At 38.2% G+C, this 24189-nt stretch overlaps 1 protein-coding gene across 2 annotated transcripts in view; it reads left to right on the forward strand.

Annotated features, from left to right (window-relative positions):
* elavl4 (ELAV like neuron-specific RNA binding protein 4) overlaps positions 1–23693 on the forward strand; it is a 72446-nt gene extending 48753 nt beyond the window's left edge. Inside the window, exons 5-8 of one of the 2 annotated variants that reach the window (XM_088926749.1) lie at positions 4976–5129; positions 13865–14090; positions 16884–16922; positions 22634–23693. In XM_088926749.1, the coding sequence (XP_088782875.1) occupies positions 4976–5129; positions 13865–14090; positions 16884–16922; positions 22634–22961 (747 nt within the window). In that variant the 3' untranslated portion in view covers positions 22962–23693. The remainder of the gene's footprint in view (positions 1–4975; positions 5130–13864; positions 14091–16883; positions 16923–22633) is intronic. The other variant, XM_088926750.1, reaches the window with a different exon arrangement.
* The last annotated feature ends 496 nt before the right edge of the window (positions 23694–24189 follow it).

Here is a 24189-nt window from a genome sequence, read left to right on the forward strand (position 1 = left end):
ACAGGTTGAGCAAAAGTAAATCCTGCTAACTTATCAGAATTACAATAATGCAGTGTTCCACCATGTTCATGATCAGCTCATGTTACAGAAGCAGAGGGACTCTGTTAAAATATTGGAGGAACAGACGAAAAACATGGAATAGGCGTATTTTTGAACCATAGACTCATATTCCTGTTGTGTCATAAAAAGCCATGGGAACCTTTTTTCCAATTATTCAATATTTCAGTTAAAAACATAAGTCATACTAGTAACTCCCACAAACCTTTGTGTTAAAAAGTGCCTAAAAGGTGTAAGAAGGGAATGATCCAAAATTTATAAATACCATCATTATCATGAACCTTCATGAAAGTGTAAAAACTGATAAGCGGTACACCAGCATACACTATGTTAGAGCCATATCTGAGATCGAACAAGACTGACTTTGACAGCCCCCAGGAACCCCCAGTGCAACTGAAATAGAAACTATGGTAGGAAATAAGTGCTGGGTTGCAGAAAATAAACAATGTGCTTAAGGGAATCTTGAGACGTGCTATTAAAGATAATCAAAGGTGGCATTCTCAGGTTACAAGTATAGGTCATTTTATATCCATAGAGCAATAACAGAAGGATAGACTGACAACAACAGAAATGCATAATCATTGCCAAAATATGAAAAGCATTGACAATAGACGTACCCCAGGTCTCTATAATGGTTTAATAGCTGGAAAGTACAATGGCAATTTTCCAAGCTTAGGAGCTGCATAATTCCACAAGGTTTTGCTCTTTACTTCTCTGTTCAGCCCCTGAAAAAAGATTTAAGTTGTTTCGTTCGTTGAGCTGTGACTTGATCAGAACCAGATAAACAATATTTCTATAGTTTTAATGTACTGTATGGGCTAATAAAATGGAGTTGAGTGATTCTGCAAAAACCTTAACTTTCTCAGGCAAGGTGATCTGTACCTGTGTTACTGTCAGAAATTAATATTGTTCTGAGACTACTGCTACAATACTTTCCTGATACAACAGAATATACAGTGCATACTTCACACTGGCATTGCTAAGCAAAACTATCATGTCAGACACATGATATACAGTATGGAAGAAGGAAAAGAAACAACATTAAATTTGTCCTATTGAAAAGCCTATAGTGCAACCACCAGCAGTTCATTGTAGGGCATGTTATATTCCATACCAGTAAAAAACATTTAGTATTATCATTTCTTCTAAGAAATCTTTTGCACTATTTTATAATGAGGGAAAATGGCATTTTGACATTAATTCCTTCTATCATGGCAATGTAGCATGCTAGTAAATCATAGTTATAAATTAAGGAAAAAAAAGGAGTATCCTTCCCCTACTCCTTCTTATTTCTGGATATCCAAAAATCACTCTTTTTAGCTGCTGTTGGGGAACAAACGTCCAAGAGGAGTGAAAGCAATGTACAGTATGTCTGTTTGAAGATACAATTTGCCAACAGGAAATCATAAGTGCCATTTTTAATAGTAATTCAGACAGATGGACTGAAAAAATAGCTGATTATAATGCTTCTTCCTTTTGAGAACAAACACAAATCTTTTTTTTTCATCTGTGGAAAAAAAACAGGCTTTTTTAAAGACGTAAATGCCAGCGAAAGGAGGGGGGCTGGGTGGGAATCAATTTTAATCTGTGCCACTCTATTGTCTGGTTCTGCAGTGAGAACATCTTCAGCATTTCAAAACAAACAAGTTCAAGGATTAATTCGGCGGCGCAAGGCTGCATGCAAGTTTTTATCCGAGCCTTTTTTTTTCTCTCTTTTGACATTCCTGTTTTTGCAAAGCTCTTGATTGAGCCTTTGACGGAAGTCGAGACCAAGGTGGAAGCTGAGGGTTCAGTCTTAGATGCGCGTAGCCAGGAGCCTGTCAATCTTCGAGGCTTCAGATGGAAAGAAACGGAAGTTGGAGGGGGGGGGGGTTTACTCATATGAGGCTAATTTACATTCATAAGGATTTGGAAATCAAAGAAAGTAAGGCGCTAAAAGCCGCGGAGTGTAACCAGTATGTAAATGTGCTTTAAATGTCAAAATATAAAGGTGAAATCATGCACATAATAAACTTTACTTGAGCCTGACGGATATCTCGAAGTGCTAATTAAATGTTGCTTATAATTTAGAACCAAATGGCGATTGACTGGGTGGGATAAAAATAAAGCAATTCAGCAAAAGTTTGGCTTTTCTTTGCCTGTTTGCCTGCAGGTGATTATTGATGTGAGAAGAGAAGGGGTGTTGCCTGGTCCCAACAGTACGGTAGAGCTTCCTGTTAATGCCAGTGGCTCTCTTTTGAACAGGATAGAAAGGAATATTCTCTGAACAGGCCAGAACGGGCCTTACTTGAGCTGTTCATGTTCCTGTTTCAGAATGAAGAATTATCGGTGAGATTTTGGAGCATATGCAGGTGGGGCCACATACTGTACTGTAGTGTCTCTGTCTCTGAACAGAACAGGGTCCCTCAGATAAAGTTCCCAGCAGGGGGAAGCAGAAGTGGTTAATTAGAGAACTTGAAACTACCCGGATCTGTTCTGAAGTCAGCCATGCTCAGAGTGCTCGAGATGGTTCTGAAAACCAGACTTGTTTGTCTATTTTTGTTTATCATGTATTAATCTGTAAACCGGAGTTAACTTTGCGTAGACAGAGAAATACCTGGAATGAAATGTGAAATACACATTTCCAATAAACAGCTCTTTTGGGAATGCACTCATGCTCCCACTGCCACATCCCTTTGCATAAGTAAGCACCAGAAATTCACCAAAGCATCTGGATCCCTGACAGTTATCACATGTTGCTTCCTTGACAGTGTCTTCAGGAAGGCAGAGCATATGGGTTTCGAAACTTGCAAAAAAAGATCATCTCGCACAGCTGCTTCTGACTTTCAGTCCTACTAAAGATTGCACTTTATGCCTGAACAGCACTGTCAAAACAGAGTGTGTACAGCATTTGTTGAGGTTTGGAAATGACTGGTCTATGAGGGTTTCCTGCAAAAATGAGGCAGGAGCAATTTTTGTGTATGGTTGTAGATCTCATTTTCAACTCTCCATCATCCTTAGGAGGAGAATTCTTTTACAACTTTGTAAGTATATCAGCGGTTATTATCTTCTCGGTATACAGCATGTATACCCTGAAAAGACTGACAGGCACTTTTTATAACATCTCATTTATTGGTTATGCTTTCCATGCTATCCAAAAATAACATTTTACCTTTTTGATAACAGCTGGGATTGCTTAAAAAATGCTTTATAACCCATTTCTGGGTCGATGTCATCGATGGATTGACAGTGGGCTAACCAGCGGAAATTGTCACTCAAAGCTGAAGGCAGTATTTCACTCCCCTTGTTCAAGCTCAAAGCCCGTTTTTTCCCATCAGTAGCAGAGCTATCCTGCGAAACAGAGTCGGTTCCCCTTTGTTTTATTATTTAAGAAACACACCAGCCTTTGGTGTTCTCGAAACGCAAACTTCACAGGTGGCTCGGGGGGCAGGTTTCGCCTCCGCAGCACCTCGGAGTTAGCAGTGCAATTTTCAGCCCGCCTTCCTGTGAAGTGCCTCTCAGAGGCGCCCCGGGTTGAGGTGTGAAGACCGCAGCCCAGTGCAAGGAGGCAACACCAAGTCAGCGGAAGCAGCCAAGGTGTTGATAGAGACATCTGGATCAGGAAGTTAGAGAAGAAACGGCAGATGATTGTTCTGTGCCGTGCTTTTCCTTTCCTCTGTTGAAACCATTAAGGAGTTTCTTCCTCTTTGTGTACAGCTTTCCAACACAGACATTTGATCCACAACTGGCCGTGATGTTAATGAAATATGCTCTATGCTTTATAGTTTAGCTTCGATGAGCCCCGGCCTTTCTAGGATTACTTTTTTGATCCTCGATTGGCCACAGAGATGTGGAATGTTTGTAAAATTGGGCCTGATAAAATAAGTACTAATTCTAAGTGCAAATGTTTGAGTAATGTGCACAATTTGTAATATTATCACAGCAATTTCAGGATCACATTCATCCTTTAAACACATAGAATATTGATGCCATACCTTATTGTTTGGAAGGCACCTAAAAGGTCCTAAAAGACCAGCTTTTTCTCACCTCTGCAAAAGACAACTCTGAACGTGTCAGTCAACAAAAAGCATTACTGACAAAACACAATCTTATAGTATTTATCTTATATATATTTATGGCAGTCCAGAAAACAAGAATTACTCATCCCAGAAGGCAGTCGTTGTGGTGAGGCGAGGAAATATCAATTTTCTAATGTGTTTAATTAAATTGAAATAACAATATATAGCTACTATGCCATAACAAATGACATACTTTTAATATACTGTATGGTATCCTTTGGGAGAGACATCTCAAGTATATTGAAAGGTTAGAAAGCTCTCCACTTAGAATTATTACATTATATTCATGAGGGGAAAAAAACTTTAATTTGGTATTTGGATGAGTACTGAAGTGATCATTACTGGAAGATTACCTGATGTTAATATTTTAGTTTTCTCATCATCCTGTGTATCTGTGAGGTTTCTGCTGCAGGCGCTGTCCAAGGTACTAGTTAGTGCATCTGTGCACAGTGAGTGTATATGGAGGGAATCCTGGCCTGCAATCTGGTGATATCTGATGGTGCAACACATTTATAATTGCAGATATTTCCAGAGAGCTTTCAGCCTGATTCAGTCTCCTAGATCTTTGATTTCTGACACCTGACTTCACATTACACAGAAACCCTTATCCAGTCTACAAAAGTGCCCGGTGTTATCTGATAGATTTAAAACAGTTATGTCTATTGTTTAAAAGAACATGGCTCATTTTTCAAGCACACCTTGCTTTTAATCATGTTACAGATCTCACTCAGTTGTTTTCATTTCACTCATCTTTACTTATAAAATAAACTAGGTGAAAAGTCGTGCATTGTTACGACACACTTTGTTAAGCGAGCAACGTGTTCTACCAGACTGGCTGAGCTGCTTGTGTTGTTCTGCAGGTGTCGTATGCACGACCCAGCTCGGCCTCAATCCGAGACGCTAACCTGTACGTCAGCGGGCTGCCCAAGACCATGACTCAGAAGGAGCTGGAGCAGCTGTTCTCTCAGTACGGCCGAATCATCACCTCCCGCATCCTGGTGGACCAGGTCACAGGTATTCATGGGGCAACTATTATCTTTTGCACATGGGAGATCCGAGACAAGTTTATTTTTTGGGAGGCGGGGTGGATGAATACAAGTGACGCAAACATTAACAACTCCTGGGTTTTCCTGTAGATGTCTGTAAAGCACACATCATAAATAAATGAGCTTCACAACAGCTCCAAGTGGTTAAGGAACTGATTTTGTGATTTCAAAAGCCATGAAACAATTTAAGCACCCCGTTTTTGGAGAAGATATTGCTTTTAATCTAAGTTGAAATCTAAAATTTAACACAGCAGACGTTTTCAAATCCACATTCCTAGCACAGGGCCGTTGCATTGTATTGAAACTGGAACTGAAAGTAGGTAGGTTCTGTATCAAGGATGTTTATCTCATTTTCTGGATGGCTTTTGGCAGTCAAGGGAAATATTTAAAACAGTTCAAGTCCTTTTTGGTCTTGCATTCCATAGTGAAAGCTCTGTCATTGTTCTGCAGCATCCAATAGACCAGCATAAGGCAAAAGGCTCCCGTTGCCTGTGCTCCTGATCTTTTACACTCACAGTTAAACACCCTTCCCATCTCCAGAGAAAGGTGGATCCGCTAGAGGAATTTTAATTACTAATTAAATTTTAGTTACTGGTGATTAAGACGTGAGGAGGATTTGAGACGACCGGGAGAGCTCAGCCGTTGATGACATCTCTGGAATTTTCATACCCAGTCACACTGTAATAAACTAAAACAGGGCTTAAATTAAAATTCACGAGCAATTACTAACGTGAAAGAGAGGAAGCCGTTTCTCAGAATGCCCTCTCTCATGTTGCGTAAGAGAAGATGGCAGCATCTCTACTGAAAAGTACTCCAGTGCTGCATTTTGCTTGTGTTACACTCCAGGATGTAGTGATTCGGATAAGAGCTGCTTGATGGTTGTCCTTAAGCCTCGATTCTCGAAGAATAACTACTTCTGTGCATTCAACTCATGGAGCACAAGTTTATGTTTCATTTACTGATTAATTAGCTCAGTTACTTCAGGCTATCAGGGGAAAGGAAAAAGACTTTCCAGCTTCTAAAACATCTATGTACAACACTCTGTGGGTGATACGAAATAACCTTAAGATTTTTAATTAAATTCTGTTCTACAACCATTCAGCAATTTAAAGAAAATGGGAATGCATTTTATACACAGAATAAGCACCTTTGCAGCTAAACTCACAAGGGACCATGGGAACAAAAGACTGCAATATTCTATGTTATTAAAATTTTTAAGTGGGCGGAAGATCCCAAGTGACTCATTTAGTCTGAGGCGAGTTTCACAGGACAGGGATATTTTACATGCAGTTTTCCTGCTCCCACATTTTAAATATGTACAATGCAAGTATACAAAACATTATTGGCATTTATGCAGTATATTATAATGTTTTTTAAGCAATTAGAATGATATATACAGTATATATAGGGGATTTTTATAATAGGGTAGGGGGTGATAAATTAATAATACCATAAACTAGTTCAGCATTTTTGAGTTTCAATAGCAGTTTCAATATTTACCAAATACAAGTCATTTAAAAACTCTAGGAAATCTTAAGTAACAATGAGAGCTGTATGTAAAACTACCAGGACCGAAGTGCATCATGCACTGATGACCAGGGACACTGTCTTTATAGATCTACATTTCTTTATAGAGCTGGGATGTGTGAAGTTTTCTCTTTTTTAGCTAAGGAAGCAAACAGTAAAAAAGAAAAGAATAAAACTTTATCAAATCATATGCCTGTTTGCTGATATTTGGCATATTATGAGATTTTTCTAAGGAATTTACTTGGGGAACTGCAAGCATGTCGAAGCTTTTATCCTCTGCTATTTAAATAATCATGAAAACTGCCCTGCAATTGCTACGTACATCCAGACAAAGGCATTTATATTGTCCTAGAGCTGCCCTAGAGGACAAATGAATCAGAGCTTAAACAGGTCTGTGCTGAATACAGATGTTTCCAAATAGCTTCCTGGAAGTCTTTCTTGACTGGCACATTTCAATTCAAACAGGGTAATGCTTTTGAACCACAAAGTTAGCTGTTGGCAAAGTTTCATCTTGATCTGGTTTCACGCATCAAGCTTTGAAATCACAACTACGAGGGCATTTCACTTAAGTTAAGACCCACAGTGCTAGCACTTTGTATTTCATGGTCACATAATTTCACCTGTTTTTCAACCTTTTAATCCTCCCGTACTGCAATGCATTTGTTCCATATTGCTTTTCGTATTCCTGCAGCAAACAGTTCTTCAGGTTAATATCAGTGGCATGAGTTTCTTCATAGCTTCCTTTTCCCTGGAAATGAAAACATTCTCCATATGGCTTTTCATACCGATTGCTTGACTTGTACTCCTTTGAGAGTTGCTTTGGTGGTAAAAACTATTTTATGCTTTTTTTCTGATTCATAAACACTGTTTATCGGTATGGTAGTTTCCCTTTTTTGATATTTGCATACATTGAAATGGATTCATGAATAATAAATTAGATTATGGTAAATATCTTTTACCAGTATGGAATATACCATGGACTGAACTGGTGGCTATAGCAGTATAGGCTTTCTGGGGAAAAAATAATGTTGTTCTATTTATATTTGTGTGACAGTCGTGTTGGTGTCTGAAATTAAATTTTTGTCAATGTAAAATTATTGTACGTGTTGCTGTCACTGGTGTATTACAGCAAAAACTGCGATTTCCATTTCTTGTATCTGATTACTGATACAAGTAGATTTGACTGAGAAAATTGTCTGTTGAAAATCCATGATTTTCTTGGCTCTTTAAAGAGATTTATCAGATTTTGATCATGACATAAGACAAAGGCATAAGGCATAAGAAAAGATCAAACAACTTTATATTTTTGTCATGAACTGGACAAGAAAATAAAGTACAAAACCTTGTGGAATTATGCAGCACCTGTTCTTGCAAAATTGCCCTATATTTCCTTGCTACTGGATCGTGACAGAGATCTGTAGGATTACCTTCTGGGATAAGCCTTTTGTCAATGTTTATACAGGATTTTACATAAATTTTGCTTTCAGTCTTTCCATTTTGTATTGATTAGGCTATTGTTTCATGCAGTTTTCTATATTATTAATCATTTCTGTAATATTGTAACCTGAAAATACATAATACATCCTTTTCATAATGATGGTCTTTTATAATGATGGCCTTATGTCCATTTGCATTGCATAGGAGGTCAATGAAGCATATGGCAGGAAAATGCCCAGTCCTCCTCGCCCACCTCCCTATGTGGCTTTTATATGATTCTGAAAATCTTTTCTAATCTTTCTATATTGACAAACATTTCATACAGCTGAAAAGTTAGCAGAGGTTCTTTCAGTTTCTGAAAGTAGTCTGCAACTGTTCTAAAGACGTCTCTGTGAATTCATACTAGTTCTATTTTTTTTTACCTTTTCAGGACATAAAAAAGGTGATATTTTCTTTTTGCGTCCTTATAGTGTTACAGTGTTTTGGCACTTCTTTACACAAAGGTTCATGGGTGGCTGGAACAGGTTCCCCAGTCATGCTGAAGCTGACAGCTCTGCCAAAAAGTATTAAGACTTGAGCATTGAAGGGAGCACAAATTCTGCTTTGCATTAGAGAATTCTCCAGGAGAATGTCTGGCCATGTGTCTTGGAGCTGATCAAGGGTTATGCAGCACAACATTGATGCCAAATATACAAGCAAGTCTACAAGCGAATGGATGAAGAACTGGAAATTCAATATTTTGGAATGGCCAAGTCAACTTCCAGACCTAGACCCCATAGAAATATTGTGGCAGGACTTGAAATGAGCAGTCCATACAGTTTATCATGGAGGAATGGGCCAAAATTGATTGTCATTTAAAGCAAGGGTTTGGTTACAGCTATTGTGGATATCTGCAGCCAGTTACTGAATCTAAGAGGGAATTAACTTTTTTACACAAACTCAATAGATGAAATGAAATATGCACCAAACCTTGGTGTAATTTATTCACCCATATGAAGCTCTGATAATGTTCAATGGCAAAAACATGGAAGAAAATTTAAAAAGGGAGCAAATATTTTTTAATGGAACTGTACCTTGCTTTGTTTGCTGGATGCAGATTAATTAAGAACTGGAGTTTTTTTTTATAAAACAGCAGATATTTAAGCCTAACGTATACAACTACACCAGGTACACTTCTTTAGCACAAAGGCACAAGAGTGTAACTGAAATGCTCGGCTTCTGCATATCAAAATCGTGATCAAGGTGGATCTCTCCATTACACTTATAAAATCTGATCAAATCTGAAGATAGCCCTAATTTACTTTATGTTTGTACAATGAACAAGGATTACTATGGAGATATTGCATTAATTCAATTCATGTGAAGAATGCCGGTATTGACCACCTCAGTATTGTTTGTAATGTCTCTTCTGATTGAGATTATTTCTGTGTCCTGTCCACAAGCTTTATCCTTTATGGTGGATTTGTGAATGTTTGCTGGTTTGCAGCGGTGGTTCACACAGCTTGAAAAATGATGCTGCCATCGCTAAACCAGAGACTGATTCCCCCTGTGTGGGCGTTTGTTTATGTACTTAGGATTTAAAATGCCCAGGTAGCAATTTCACTTCTTGCAGAAGAAATTGAACATAAAGAAAGATAAAAAAATAATTAGTGAGAGTGTCTTTCCTTATCTAAACACCCACATAGATAGGTTGTTATAGCCATCAGCATGACCAGTGGGGAGCACTTTGCTGGTTAAAGCTTTTATATTATGTCAGGAGAGGAATAGAGGAATATTTAGTGATGAATATTTATTTCATGAGAATATAGAATAACTGAATTTGTTTTTACCGATTCGTTTATGAGAGATACATCGCATCCTGACAGAGAACTAAACAGACTGAAGCAGCATGTTGTTCTTACACACGTCTTATCTTTATTGAAAAATGTCTAGGCTTTTCCTACCGAACCCACTGAACTGACTGCAGATCCCCACAATTGCCGAAGATCCAATCAGGGCTTCAGAAAACAATGTGGGAACTCTAGTTCTGGCAAATATAAGTCTATAAAAAAGAATCAGTGTAGGTATTGGGGATAAATATCGGTACTTGCAGTATGTATGTGTTACAAGTTTAAAAACCAATCAGATTTAAGAAGACTCGTAATATATTGCATTGTAACTAATATCACAATATACTGTACATGATATTGCCACTTTAGCCCATTGCTAGATTGGTAGGAAGCCAGATGGTTTTAATTGCCAGCATTTACAGTCCCTCTCCTTTTGCATGTCAAAACTTCAAAGGGTTCTTTCCCACTCTTTCTCAAAGAACCATCTGCAATAAGAAGATCCACGTTATACAAAAGAAGGACTTTTTAAGGCTGATTAAGAGAAGACGAGCTGTAATTTTAAAATGCATTTAACGTGCAAGTCTTATACATTTTCAGTACTGTTGGCACAGTCACTTAAAAGACTCAAAAATGAGGTAAAGCAGCAAAGTGTTCTCATTTGAGTCGAAAGAAGGCTTTCATTAACAGTCTTAGCTCTCAGATCTTTCTGGATTTCCCCAAGGAATGTTTTAATTTTCATTTAAAATGTTGAGTAGCTCCCTAGTGGGTACATTATAGCTTTGTTAGGGCTGTATTAGTTCTTCATTGCTATCTTCCATTTGTTTTTTTTCAGTTTGTTAATAAACTAGATATTTTTAATATATTTGTGCTAGAGATTACTAGAGGTATAGTTATATAAGCACAGAATTCTGACAAACACCTTAACTGGAAAGATATTGATGTAATATATATGAGGATTCTGCAGGTTCTTAATTAAACATTTAAAAAACCCTAGCTTTAAGCCTAGCAAGCCGTGCATTTTGTGTCTTACAAATAGTACTATTTGCTTTAATATAAAGTCTCTGATAATTAAATGTCAAGGAAAATCTTTCAACACTTATATTTCTCCCATAACTATTAAAGATCTTAATGCTTTTCTAAGTAGGACAGAAGGGTTTGGATCTGCGTGTTGGATCGAACACTGTAGATGCCTGTCACCAGAAAGAATATAAATGAGATTCTAGATTATTTAAACTGAGCATTTGGTGCTGTGGACTGTGATGCTTATAAGCATTCATTAAATCACCGCTTTTGCAGCAGAGAAAACTGTAATGAAAAGCATCTCTCTGCGAACAAAGGAATGCGCTGAGATTTAAAACTGTCAAGTGCTCCAGGAATGCACATTCAGGGCACGATTCGTTTTATCCACTTTTGTTCCAACAGTTAACTGATTGCGTAAAATCTTCACATCTTCTGCTGTGCTGTTTTCTCTCAGGGTTGCCTGTTCTGCTGGGAGCGTTGGAGGCAAAAGGCTCATAGTTAGAGCTCTGTACACCGGCAGTCCCCTCCTCAGAGGAGCAGAAGCAACGCCTCTCTGTACGCGTTCCTCCACAGGACACTCTGGCAAGCAAGCTCCTCAAGGCAGGAGAAAAACGTTTAAGAAAACCAAGATCTGCACAGCTGCTGATAAACATGAATCTTTCATCTAAAAATATTTCCCAGTCCTCAAGCCCTATTTTTTGAAGCTTCATAACATGCAGATTCAAATTGAAGAGTGGATAAAAGAGAACGTGGTTGACTAATTTACTTAAAAAGCCAGCTTAACTGAGAAAAAGCCGAACAAGACATCAAAAGTTAGGATTTGTTTTCAAAACACACAAATACAAAAATAAACCTTAAAAAGTCCCCAATTGGGCTTCCTAAAAAAAGTGCTTTTTCCCCTCTGTGTTTCATTTCATAAATACTAAATCTGCTTGACTTTAAATTCTACTATTAATTAGTTCTGTTATCCTAACTCTTTCCATGTGTATGGAGTTCGTTTCTAACACTGCAGCTTTAAACAAGTTTACTTGGGAGGAAGGGGCATTGTGGATTTGTTATGCCCAGCATGTTCCCTATTTACATGTGGTATTTTGCCCATTTGAGTTCTTTTACTACTCCAGATTCCATGTAACATTGTTCTAATTATTCTCTTTTGGCAATTCTGTCTGAAATGACTGGGCTCCACACAGTCAGAACTGCAGTAACTCTGCTGTGAAGTGATGGATTAAATTACTGGATTGAATGACTCTCTGATTCGTCTCATGAGAGACCAAGCCAGCTGATCTGACTGCAGCTGGTTCAAGTGGAATCTATACATTTATGTGATCAATGGCTTCTGTGATGGCCATAAATTCTTTGAAGTTCCTTTTAGTAGTCACTGTAGGACATTTATGTGTCATGGTCAATAGTTTGTAAAGCCCTCCTCCTCTTTCAGTGCCACCGGCCTCTCTTCATACCAGTGACGTTTATGCTTTGGAAGAGTAATCAACTACAAGTTTCTCATTTACTTAATTTATTGTATACAGTAAAATATATGAATGTGGAAAAAAGTAAGAATTTTTCAAAAATGGAACTTCCTGCAATCAACGTTATATATTAAATAAATCTTGATCATCACATATTGGAAATTTATAATCTCATAATTATATGATGTACTAGCCCATAGATAAAGAAACCTTAAAATCAGGGTTTTAACATGTACATTATTACTATACATACAGAACTACTGTAATAATATTTGTGTGATTTGAATAATTTTGCTCTCAGGTGATGTGATGGTCTTGACTATCTACTGAAATCAGCCAGATCAATAAAACAATATCCAATAATACACCAGAGAGAAAAACACAAAATAAATCTGGTTTGGGGCTTCAGGAGATGACCATTTACATTATTATGGAAATATTTCTCATCCTGTGCTGTCGTCTGAGCCTCCTGGGTATGCTGTGCACGTCTGAAACAGCCTCATTTAAAAACAGGCCTCCTTCATTTATTTAGGAGATGAGGAAAAGACCCCCTAGGCAGTTAGTACCTTAAATGTTACTTTCAGGTGGTGAAGTGTTTCTGGCTTGGGAATTAACTCAAATGCTGCTCGCAATTTAGCTTTTACATGTGCGTGTCACCCCCACCCCAAGCAACTGTTGAAACTGCAGCCAGTACTGGAGTCAGACTCACATCATGCATTCTGGGTATTTATTCACCATGACTAATACAACCCCTAACTTCGCTTCATGGTCATTTTCCATTTCGACATCCATTAGGTCTCAAAGCAGCTTTTCTTTTCATGTCTAACAGAAAGTTGTTGGATTGGTGAAATTCAATCCTGGACTTATTCTTTCTTTTGTTGCCTGTATGATAAAATTATTAAATCCCGTCTGTTTTATATCTGCTTGCCCATACAAGAAAGTAACCTGCTGCCTGTCCAACGACAGAAAGATATAGAAAGACTCTCGACTGACTTTTCTGCTTTTAAATGGATCAGGGTATAATGATGTTGCAATTTCCTTCACAAACTGATTTGTGAAGTCGTTGCTCTTCTGTACACATTTTATTTAATCCTTTCCCTCTGAGAATTGTCAGTGCTGTTTCTCACAATGCTGCTTTTGACAGATGCTTTTTGATTTTAATGATGAAAACTCATGCCTGACCAAAATGTTTGAGATCAAACAACGGAAAGGTCAGAGAAGTCAAATCTTCCGTTTCTTTTTGCTGTCGCTGAAAGATCGGGGACACAAACAATTTTAGTTTAATCCAATCTGGACCATTTTAGACTGGGGCAGGAATGGTAATAACCGCTTTATGAAAGGGGCACTCAGGCAGGGTGGAGGGAGATGTGGAAGAGGTGAAGTAAACTTGACTCCCTTTTGTTTTTGGCCTTCTGGCCCCTCAGGTGCCTCAAGGGGTGTGGGGTTCATCCGCTTTGATAAGAGGATAGAGGCAGAGGAGGCCATCAAGGGACTCAACGGCCAGAAGCCTTCCGGCGCCGCTGAACCCATCACCGTGAAGTTCGCCAACAACCCCAGCCAGAAAACCAGCCAGGCCCTACTCTCCCAGCTCTACCAGTCCCCCAACCGGCGGTACCCTGGCCCTCTGCATCACCAGGCCCAGAGATTCAGGTAGAGATCTTTGGGGTGAGAGGAAAATGTGTGTGGAGAGACAGAGTGCTTCAGGGTGGGGTATTCTGTGTTATACATTAGTGGGGTGGCTTAACGGCTATCATAAACGTATGATCTCCCCAAAGTCTGTTTAAATCCTAGCATTTTCCAACCAAATTGACCTCACAGCATGTCTTGTGCGCAAATAGCATGGGATTGTGTTATGTGACCGAAATTTGTGGACACCTTAAAAAACAGCTGCTTTCCCTCTCTGTGTCGGCATCGTTCACCAGCCAGGTAATAATGACTGACATCTCAGGGTGTGCAAAATGGTATTTTTAACAAGCATTTACCACCTGTAATGTGTGTGAGAGTAGACGCTGACTTCACCCCCCTGCACACACCCCTCACAGAGATCAGTGAGGAACTGTTTTCAAGAGATAGCGGGGTTCTGATGTTCACAATCCCTACAGTGGCATCTCTGTGGCATCCAGTTCACCCCATTTCCACACATCCTTTTGATCACCCTTTTTTTTCCTTCAGTCATCTGTATACATTTTTCCAAAGAAATGAAGTCATATGATATCGAAAACATTTTTGTCAAATTACAAATTACATTTCTTCAGACAAAAATAAATGTTTTCATGTTGTCTGAGGCAATCTCCCATTTTGCAGTAGCTTTCTTTATAGAGTACAAGGACAAGAAATTGGAAACAAGAACCGTATGTTCTCACCCAGAAACTGACATTTATAATACCATCTGTGAATGCTATATTTGTCTAATTTACCTGGTAAAATGGATTTTACAAAAAAAGACAATACCTTTCCTATGCAGTTAAAAATGTAACTGCTGAAACTATAAGAATGTTAACCTGTGTTATCTTTAGAAAATTAACACCTCTTTAATGTGAACTCAAGTTTGGTTCAAGTGGTGGGGTTTTTACATAAGATTAAAATAACGAAAGCTAATTAACAAAGTGAGAATATTGTTTTTAATGCAAAGTTGCACCCACTGGACTGCCTGTTTTCTTTAAATTTGAATGACTCTATATTCAGGATATACGCAGGATATTGGTTAAAATGAGTATCAGTGATGTGTATTCTGTAGTCAGTAAGGTTAATCTGTCTGGACAATATAAATATAAGTGACCAAGAATATGTCAGATGAAGACCAAAGTTCACAGCGTATCTAATCACTGCATTAAACACGACAATCTTGATTAGCCATGAATTGCCTCAAAATATTCTTGATCAAAATACTTTTGTTTACAGTATTTCATTCTGCAAAGCCATATCTGATATTTTTAATGTTTTCACATTTTTCCACCTAATTGCTTTAAAAACCAAGCATCAAATGAAAGGATGCAAACCCATTTAGAGAGAATTAAAGTAAACCGAATGCTGGAGACCAAGCCAGCTTTGGTGCAGCAAACATGTCTTTCTGCAAAAAGTTGCCTGCAGCAGCACTTCAGCTGAACTCCAATTATCTGTTTTACCCAGAAAGCAGACTTGCCCATTTAATGGGGGTCATTTCCACCTTAATGATTCTCCGTTTCCAACTTCGCAGTTGTGTTTTTCCAACTGTTGACCCGAGATCCTTGCGCGCGGAAGCAGGGACTCTTCCGCTCCACGCGATGCCATTCACAGACGAACAAAATTACATGACTTAATCAGACAGCCTGAGGTTTCTTGAGAAATGAAGGCCATTAAGAGGCTAAACAATCCAGATTAAACACAAAGGCTGAGCACTGGTGGTTTTGCACAGTTGGAGCTTTAACAGCAAATCTGGAGTAGGGTTCTGGATGTGTATAGTAACTTCAAGGTTGTGGGTTGAAACCAGAGGGGAGACACTGCTTTTGTACACTTGTGCAAGGTGCTTCACCTGAATTGTTCCAATAAAATACCCATCTGTATAAATGGATGCAAACGTAAGTTGCTTTGGATAAAAGTGGCACCCAAGTAAATAAGGAATTAATAAAAGTCTGTTTACACAGAACTGCATTGATATAGTACAGTTGACATTAAGATAAGATAAGATAAGACTTTATTGATCCCGAAGGGAAATTGATGAAAACATTCAGGTTGATACTGCACTATTTTTGCACTAGAATTGCTTTTTCCCCCCAAAGTTGAAAACTGGCATGCCACCATCATCTACGGTATTTTAAGTCTTTCTGATAACCCTTGCACAGATACAGTGGGTCTCAATGGCCAAAAAATTAAAGACTTCAGATTTATGATTATGATATGGTTGATGATTATAGGATTTATGATAATCCCAAAACCTTCTACTTTTGTACAATATATCAGCTTTCTTTTTGTTTTCAAATCCCCACAGTTTATTTCTGACTCCTAAAGACACTGTGTACATGCATGCATGTTCACAATCCATAGTCCATATTCTCTCTCCCATTTTTAGAAAAATGACTCCTCATTTCTACATGTTTAACCCTGTTAAAACTGATCATGTGGGTTAAGTCTGTAGATAAAGTGATTAATCTCTCTTAATCTCGTAAAACACGTGCTGGAAACCCACTTTGTAATACACTTGCAAAATGCAGCAAACTAAAACTAAGGCTGGTACAGTGTCCATGAAGACATGCAGTGAACTTCTGTATTCAGTTCTGCTTTGCTGTTTTTGCAAGTGTGACTTCAACCCCTGAATGATCTCGGTCTGCTGGTGGTGCTCGGTGTAATGGCCCGTTTTTGAATGTTTTTTATCTTCTTGACTGAGGCAAAGATGTAGCATTAGTTCCATTGAGTGAGTCTACCATCTGCGAGACATTAACCCCAGAACCCTCCTTCTCTTCGCAGGCTGGACAATTTGCTTAATATGGCCTATGGCGTAAAGAGGTAATTAAAACTTCACCAACTGCCAGATGTCCATGTTGCCAAAATTATTCTTCTCCTTTTTTCATTTATGTTAAAAGTCACTTGCCTTTGTTTAAGTTCAGATCTGTTTTTCACCTCCCCCCCCAACCTGTTTTTAAACACCCCCACCAACAAAAGAAAAACTTGTTTTCAAATTTTACCAGTCTTTGAGTTGCTTAATTTAGTCATACCGTGAATTTTTATTTTTTAATTCACCTCGTGTTTTCTGTATATATGATTTATTTCCTGTGTGTAGCTCTTATTTTCAGGTGTCCCCCAATGGATTCAGGTGCCCCAGGGAAGCCACTGATGTAGGTCTTCCATAAAGTCACACAGCTTTTTAGCAAATCCATGTTCCGCTTTTAACAACAATAATAATCGTATTACAGATGCAAAGGAGAAGAAAAAAAATATGATAAAAAGTTAAGATGTCTACAGTGCTGAGATAGAACCACTGTACTGAGAAAAGCTACTTAAAAGAAGCTATTTAAAAGAAAAATAAGGAAATCCTCTTAAACTCAGTTGTGTGGAAATCACTAATATCTGTACGTAAGTACAAACCTAATACAATGGATAGTGACCTCTTCGAAATAATTAAATGCATTGATCGAAGGCATTTCAGGAAAGTGCAAGAAAGAGTCCGGATTACTTTAATTTAGATATCTTACTGGAGAACAGAGAACAAAGAAAACACCAAGTTTGATCCTGTGTCTTCTGTAATACAATGCATCTGACTGTCATGCTATGGCCCAGCTCAAGTTGGATTTCAATTTTCATATGGAGCCTAAATTGCTGTGTGATTGCAAGTGAAAAAAAATACCCCCTGTCAGTGTCCCACAGTGTGAACTCACACTTTCTGCAGTTCAATTCTCCAGCTTAGAGCGTACCATGCCTAAGTGTTCACAGACAGAAGATATAACCTCAGCTCTGAACAGTAGACAGAAAGATCTGAAAAGAATGGAGGAGCTGCCATAATGTCCAGTAGTCTGGGCTGGCAGGAGTCAGATACTCTGGAGGCAGTTGAACCACAGGACCTCCTCTGAACTTCAGTCTTTCTGGCTCACGATTAGCTGTTAATATTTCTGTCAAGGTTTTCAAAAAAAAATTGGCAAAGATAATTTTCTGTACTCTAAACTCCAACCTATTTTAAATGAATTATTACATTTCGCTTTTAGTCTGCTACTGTATACTGTAGAGTTCCACCTTAATCGTGAAAGTTAACACAGTCTTTCACATTTCAGCAAGAACTGAAGTTAATTTTGTGCTTACTGAGTGCCAATGCACTTTTATCAAATAGCCTGAAATGTTATGTGTCATTATTGGGCACTGTTAATTGACTTGGCACAAGCTTTTTGCCCATTTCTCAGTCTTGGTCAGCTCACATATACAGTACTCATAGTAGGGGGTGCTGAGAGTGGCACCTGAGTGTACGTGGATCCCTGCAAGAAATTTTGGCTTCTCTGCAGGTTTTGTGTACTCTGATCACTTGGTTTCCCTCATATTTTGCTGCTGCTGATGTTATTAATTGAAGCGCAGAAAAACGGCTCTGTTTTTATATATGACTGCTTTTTGCATTTTTTGCCTTAGCACTCTACTTCAAATTTGATGGTAGTATTTTAATTAAGCTGTAGAAACAGCTGTTTTTTGTTTTTCCTTTATTAAATGTTACATTTGAAAATAACAGGTTTTATGTTTTATAATATAAAAAAATCACAAATAGAGAAAATCAGTTTTCATAATGATCACTACTGTCCACAATCAGTTAATACTGTAATGTGGAGCTCTCACACAATGATGAAAATGTTTATAAACTCTTAGGGCCATATTGGTAATTGTGATTTTTCAATTACAAAACTACTAACATTGCAAAATAAAAGCAAATCTTAAATTAGGGTCCTAAAAGATTTGTCACAAACCTGTGAAAATATTTTATCCTGAATTGTTTGTTTTCTTCTTATAAGAAACAAATAAGTGTTAATTTAGCATGATGGCAAAAATCTCACCATCATATAAGTTTGTTAATGCTGTTTCAAATAAATAATAAGATAAATACACAAAAGTTTCTAAATAATTAAAAACAATGTTGTATTGAAACAGCAGAGAATAATGCACAAATATTCTGCTCATCATACTCTGTTAGCATAAAGTGAAAGAACAAGGCAAGAAAGGAAGACCTATCTAATTTTCATTTGATGAACACCCAGTCAAGACAAAATGAATTAACAAAAACAGGTTACAAATATATGCTTCACTTATGAGGGGAAGAGAATGGCTATGCTGTAGGTCACCACACTGGTTGCTATGCAACACTTTTCCTACCTTTCAAGTCAATAGATCAAAATAAAGGCCTGGTTCTGGCCTGGCAGAGAATGCAATACACTGTTGTAATGAAAGCTTACATTTGAAATCTGAAAAAGACACTACAGTAATGCTGAACTTAAAAAAATCCTTTAAATTCTAGGGTACTTTGAACAATTGTAAGCGTAATATAAAATTAAAAACCAGAAAGCTACAGTCTGTGTTAAGTGTTCTTGAGCACCATCTGTAGCTGCAGTGGTCTGTAGTGTTTTCATTTATATTAATTACACAATGTTTTAAAACTCCTTTCATAAGCAGGTTATTTTAGATTGTAGATTTGGAAAACAACACAGACTACAAGAAAAAAAACATTAACATAAAAACAAATTACCATCATGTGAAAAAGAAAGAAATTAAAAAAATGAAATATTAATTTTCAGTGTCCTTACTGTTGTTTCTCTCAGTAGTGATGTCTTTAAAGAGAGATAGATCACTTTATTGGCCATACAGTATACAATTTCTTGTATCAGAAATTTGTCTTTTCACACACCCCAGCTTGCTCTCCATGAGACACACAGACAGGGAGAGAAGCTTGGGATCAGAGCACAGGGTCAGCCATTTATACAGCAACCCTGGAGCAGTTGGGGTTAAGGGCCTTGCTCAGGGGCCCAACAGAGTAGGATTCCTCTGCCAGCCACAGGATACGAACCGGCAACCTTCCAGCCACAGGCGCAGAGCCTTAGCCACAGAGCCACTGGTGCAGAACACTAGTTCTGGATCCAAGTGTATTTACAGTATTTACACACTTAGAAATCCTACATATCTTTCACAGTTTATAAAAAACTGTGAAGGACAAACCACGAACCTCACATGGAAGTGTCAGTAGTTAATTTTTCCATTCAGTAGTTGACATTTAATGTCATTCCTTACATCAAGTCTAATGTAAACTAAGTGCACAGACGAAACTGTTCAAGCCATGACGATAGCGAAACAGATTTTTGCCGATAAGTCCAAGAATGGCGAGCTTAATCTTAATTTCCTGTCAAAACTCCAAGATGTCAGTCAGCTCTGCAATGGCCTGTCCACACTCCACTTGTCTCTGGAGTTGAGCTGGTGCCAGGTTTTCTCCCTGAACTCTACAGAGGGCATTTCTATCACAAACACTGATGTTTTGAGTAATCAAACCAATAACCACAAGAGTATTCCACAGGATTGTGCTATTGATTAGCTGCACACGCTGTATTAAGGATGAATGCAGGGAGTGGGTGGAATCCTCCATAGGCAGCACTGCAGAATTGTAAAGTGTACATCACCCTGACTTTTACACCCTTACATAAATAGGAAAGAGTACTTCAGAGACATCTGCAATAAAGAGGAAATTTTGTTTAAAGGAATCCCTGTAATGCCTACAGTAATTTTAACATGGTGGCATAGGAAATGAACCACTGGCACAATCTACCTTTTTATTTAAAGTGGAAATTTCCTTTCATCAGAAGGCAATTAACTGGAGTCAACTGGGCTTTCAGAGATATCTGGCATATGCTCAGTTTGCAAAGAATTGGATTTTTTAAGGAGTGAAAGCCTTGTTTCAGCGAGTTCCTGTAATTTAGGTTCCATAAACATATATTAGAAGAAAACCCAAGCTTGCTGTAGTGTGACTCAAAGCTGCAGGCAGTATTTTGCACTAAGCACTTTGGAGTCAGCCCTTGTGAAGAGCCTTATCACTACTGTAGCAGCTGTCATGAAGAGCTGCTATACTCACAGTATACCTACAAAATACAGTAGAGGTATTGAAATAATGGCAGACAGGTGTTTGAGATGGTACAACCCCAGGTTAAGAAATTTGACTCCCACCGTGTAGCAGTTTAATGTACTTGACATTACACAAGACAACACAACAGGATTTTCGATCCTGTTATCCTATTTTGAAGGCATTTTCACATGTCACTTTTTGACGATAATCAGTGTAATTCACAGCTTCTGTAATCTAAAATAGGTGTAATTGGTATTAAATAGGAATCTCTGCAAATCCCCACTGATAATGGAATTCATCATCAAAAGTTAAAGTATCATCTTTATTAAAAGTACATTGCTCTTGTTCTGCTTATTTATTGAATGTTAAGGATGTTAAAGAATCAGTAACAACCTCATCGTCATGTCTTTTTTATTGGAGATAAAAAGAAAAAGGTTCAGAATTAGAGGTGTCTATTTAGCCCATTGAAAGAGCAATCCGTTTGGTGTGCTTTCACCTTTTATAAACCTCTGACAGATTGGAAACAGACTTCCCATTACTGTGACAAGATGTCTTGCACACTAAGATTCCTGTTGGAGTCTTAAAGTGAACTTCACTACCGACGTTCTGCAAAGAAACTAAAGCTACTAGCTTTCGAATCAGACAGAGGGTTACATCCTAGGTTCTTTGACAAAAACACATGCAAATGTTCTGATAGAAGGCACCACAATTAACAACTAAGAGGTGGAAAAAGTGAGAATCCAGGCAGTAAACACCAGGCCTCTTTTTAAGAAACTGACATTTTACTCACAAGACATACAGTAACACTTTAGCTGGTCTGACAGGAGTGGGCAAAAGTATACAATCTACAGGCAGTAGAACTGCTTCTAGAATCAAACTACTTACATCAAACCTGATTGTGTATAGCAGTGTCTGTCCCCAGTCCCCAGTGAATCTTCTGTTCCCTCAAAGTCTTTCCTCACAGCTCCCCTCATGGGGGTTTGTAGCTAAACAAAACCAGCTGCTCTGACATTTGCCTTGCTTCTCCTTCACCTTGCAGGAAATCCAGTGCTCTCTGAGAGTCCCCTTATTTCAATAATTACCGAAAACCTTGCTTTTCACCAACACCAACAAAACTAATCATACATTTTCCTTTTTACCCATCAAGAATTGTGCCTTTACTCAGTACACTGTAGGTGTAGCTGCATGGCTAGCACTTTCCTTTCCAAAAATTAAAGTATAACAGAGAATGGTCGTCTGAACATTTCAAGGCAGCAAGGAGGTTAGTTTTATCAGCATGTCGGTTTTGAACTTGAGATGTGATCAGTACTTACAAGAATTGTCCCTTGTTGAGAAATGCTAGTAGTTATGACCTGAAAACCTTGACTTGTCTTTGTGTTGAGGCTTAGGGATGATTTAGTTTCCCTGGTAGCTTTTCAGGCTGTAAAATGAGAGTGTTACCTTAACTAAGGTCTCCATTAAATCAAGAGGTACTGCTACCATTATAGCAATATTTTATAAAAGCTATTGGAAATGTGATAACTGACTTAATGTGGCCCAAATGTACTGATCAACAAGACCATAAAACCAAAGACCTCTTAAAGCTGAGGTTTTGTCTGGTGAAGTCATTACCTTATTACCATTTTTCCCTTTCTCTGTGTAGGTTCTCTCCCATCACCATTGACAGCATGACCAGCTTAGTGGGAATGAATATTCCTGGACACACAGGCACGGGCTGGTGCATCTTTGTGTACAACTTGTCTCCGGATTCAGACGAGAGTGTGCTGTGGCAGCTGTTCGGGCCCTTCGGAGCGGTCAACAACGTCAAGGTGATCCGCGACTTCAATACCAACAAATGCAAAGGCTTCGGCTTCGTTACCATGACGAACTACGACGAGGCGGCCATGGCCATCGCCAGTCTCAACGGCTACCGGTTGGGCGACCGCGTCCTGCAAGTCTCCTTCAAAACCAACAAGACCCACAAGTCGTGAACCCCAAAAGCTGCCACACAGCAACTCCAAAACAGGAAAAACGCAAAACAGGACTGGAAATGGCTTATATTATAACCTTGGACCTATAAGCCAACGTTGCCTAAGTATTACCATAAAAAAAAAATAATCATAATTTGGAAACCCTGTGATGTTGCAGGATTTTTGTCGTCTTTTTTTTCCCCCCTGTGTACACAGTAGCAAAGTCGGTCCCCTTATTTCAACCATGAGAATGTCCTTTTCTTAAGATCTGATTTGTTCTTAACTTGGGAATTTTTCTAACCCGGATCCACTGTCTTTAGAATAACTGCCTCTCTGAAAGGGGGAGGGAGGGGGCTCTTTATAATGCAGTTTGTCATTCATTAATTTCCTTATTTAAAAAAAAAGTCCGGTGTAAATTGAAAACCCCACTTTAAGTCAAAGGGATGACATAAGTCTTGTTTTTCTTTAGCTTTGATTGAAAGAAAACAATTTACATTTTTGTTTTGTATTGCAAGCAAAATTACATGTCTATCCTTACACGGGGTTGGGAAAAGAAGATGGGGAGGGTTGGTTTCACTTTTCCTGATGACATACGTAAACAATTAAAAAAAAACACTGTTGCCAAAGAGAAAATCTCTTTGCTTGAAAATGGGTTTCGAAAAAAAGAAAAGAGAAAAAAATCTATTTTTATAAATAATAAAAATAATTATTGAAGAATTTTTACAAGAATCTGGATTTGAAAAAAGAGAAAAATATTTTGACTGGCTAATTTAGGGGAAAATAATATTGCCACCTTGTCTTGTTCGTTCTGCCGTGGTACTTTTTAGGATCGAGGTTGTGTGTTTTTTGGAAAACTGGATCGGCGATTGTTTTGTAAACGGAAGGTTTTATCAAGAGAAACAGATGTAGGCAGGTGATCTTCATAACTTTTCATAGCACGTAATTATACACGTCTTATATAAGACGTTCTACAAAGGAAAAAAGGGAGGGATAGCGGTCTTCCTAGACCTACCAGACCCTCACAGCCCAGAGCCCTGAAGCAAGGAGATGCATAGTCAGCTCATTTTCTTTGAGTCATCAGTCTATGGGATATCAGTAATAAATAAATTTAGAAAAAACGGTTTGTTTTAATTCCTTAAAAAATAAAGTTTGAAATAAACTTCCTTTAGTGATCAGCGGTAGGTGCTATATAACATGATTTACATATCTTAAATATCCAAGTTTGTTGTTCTATGTGTTGTTTAGAGAA

The sequence above is a fragment of the Atractosteus spatula genome, chromosome 11 (genome assembly GCF_055471065.1).
Source record: "Atractosteus spatula isolate fAtrSpa1 chromosome 11, fAtrSpa1.hap1, whole genome shotgun sequence".
Taxonomy (NCBI): Eukaryota; Metazoa; Chordata; class Actinopteri; order Semionotiformes; family Lepisosteidae; genus Atractosteus; species Atractosteus spatula.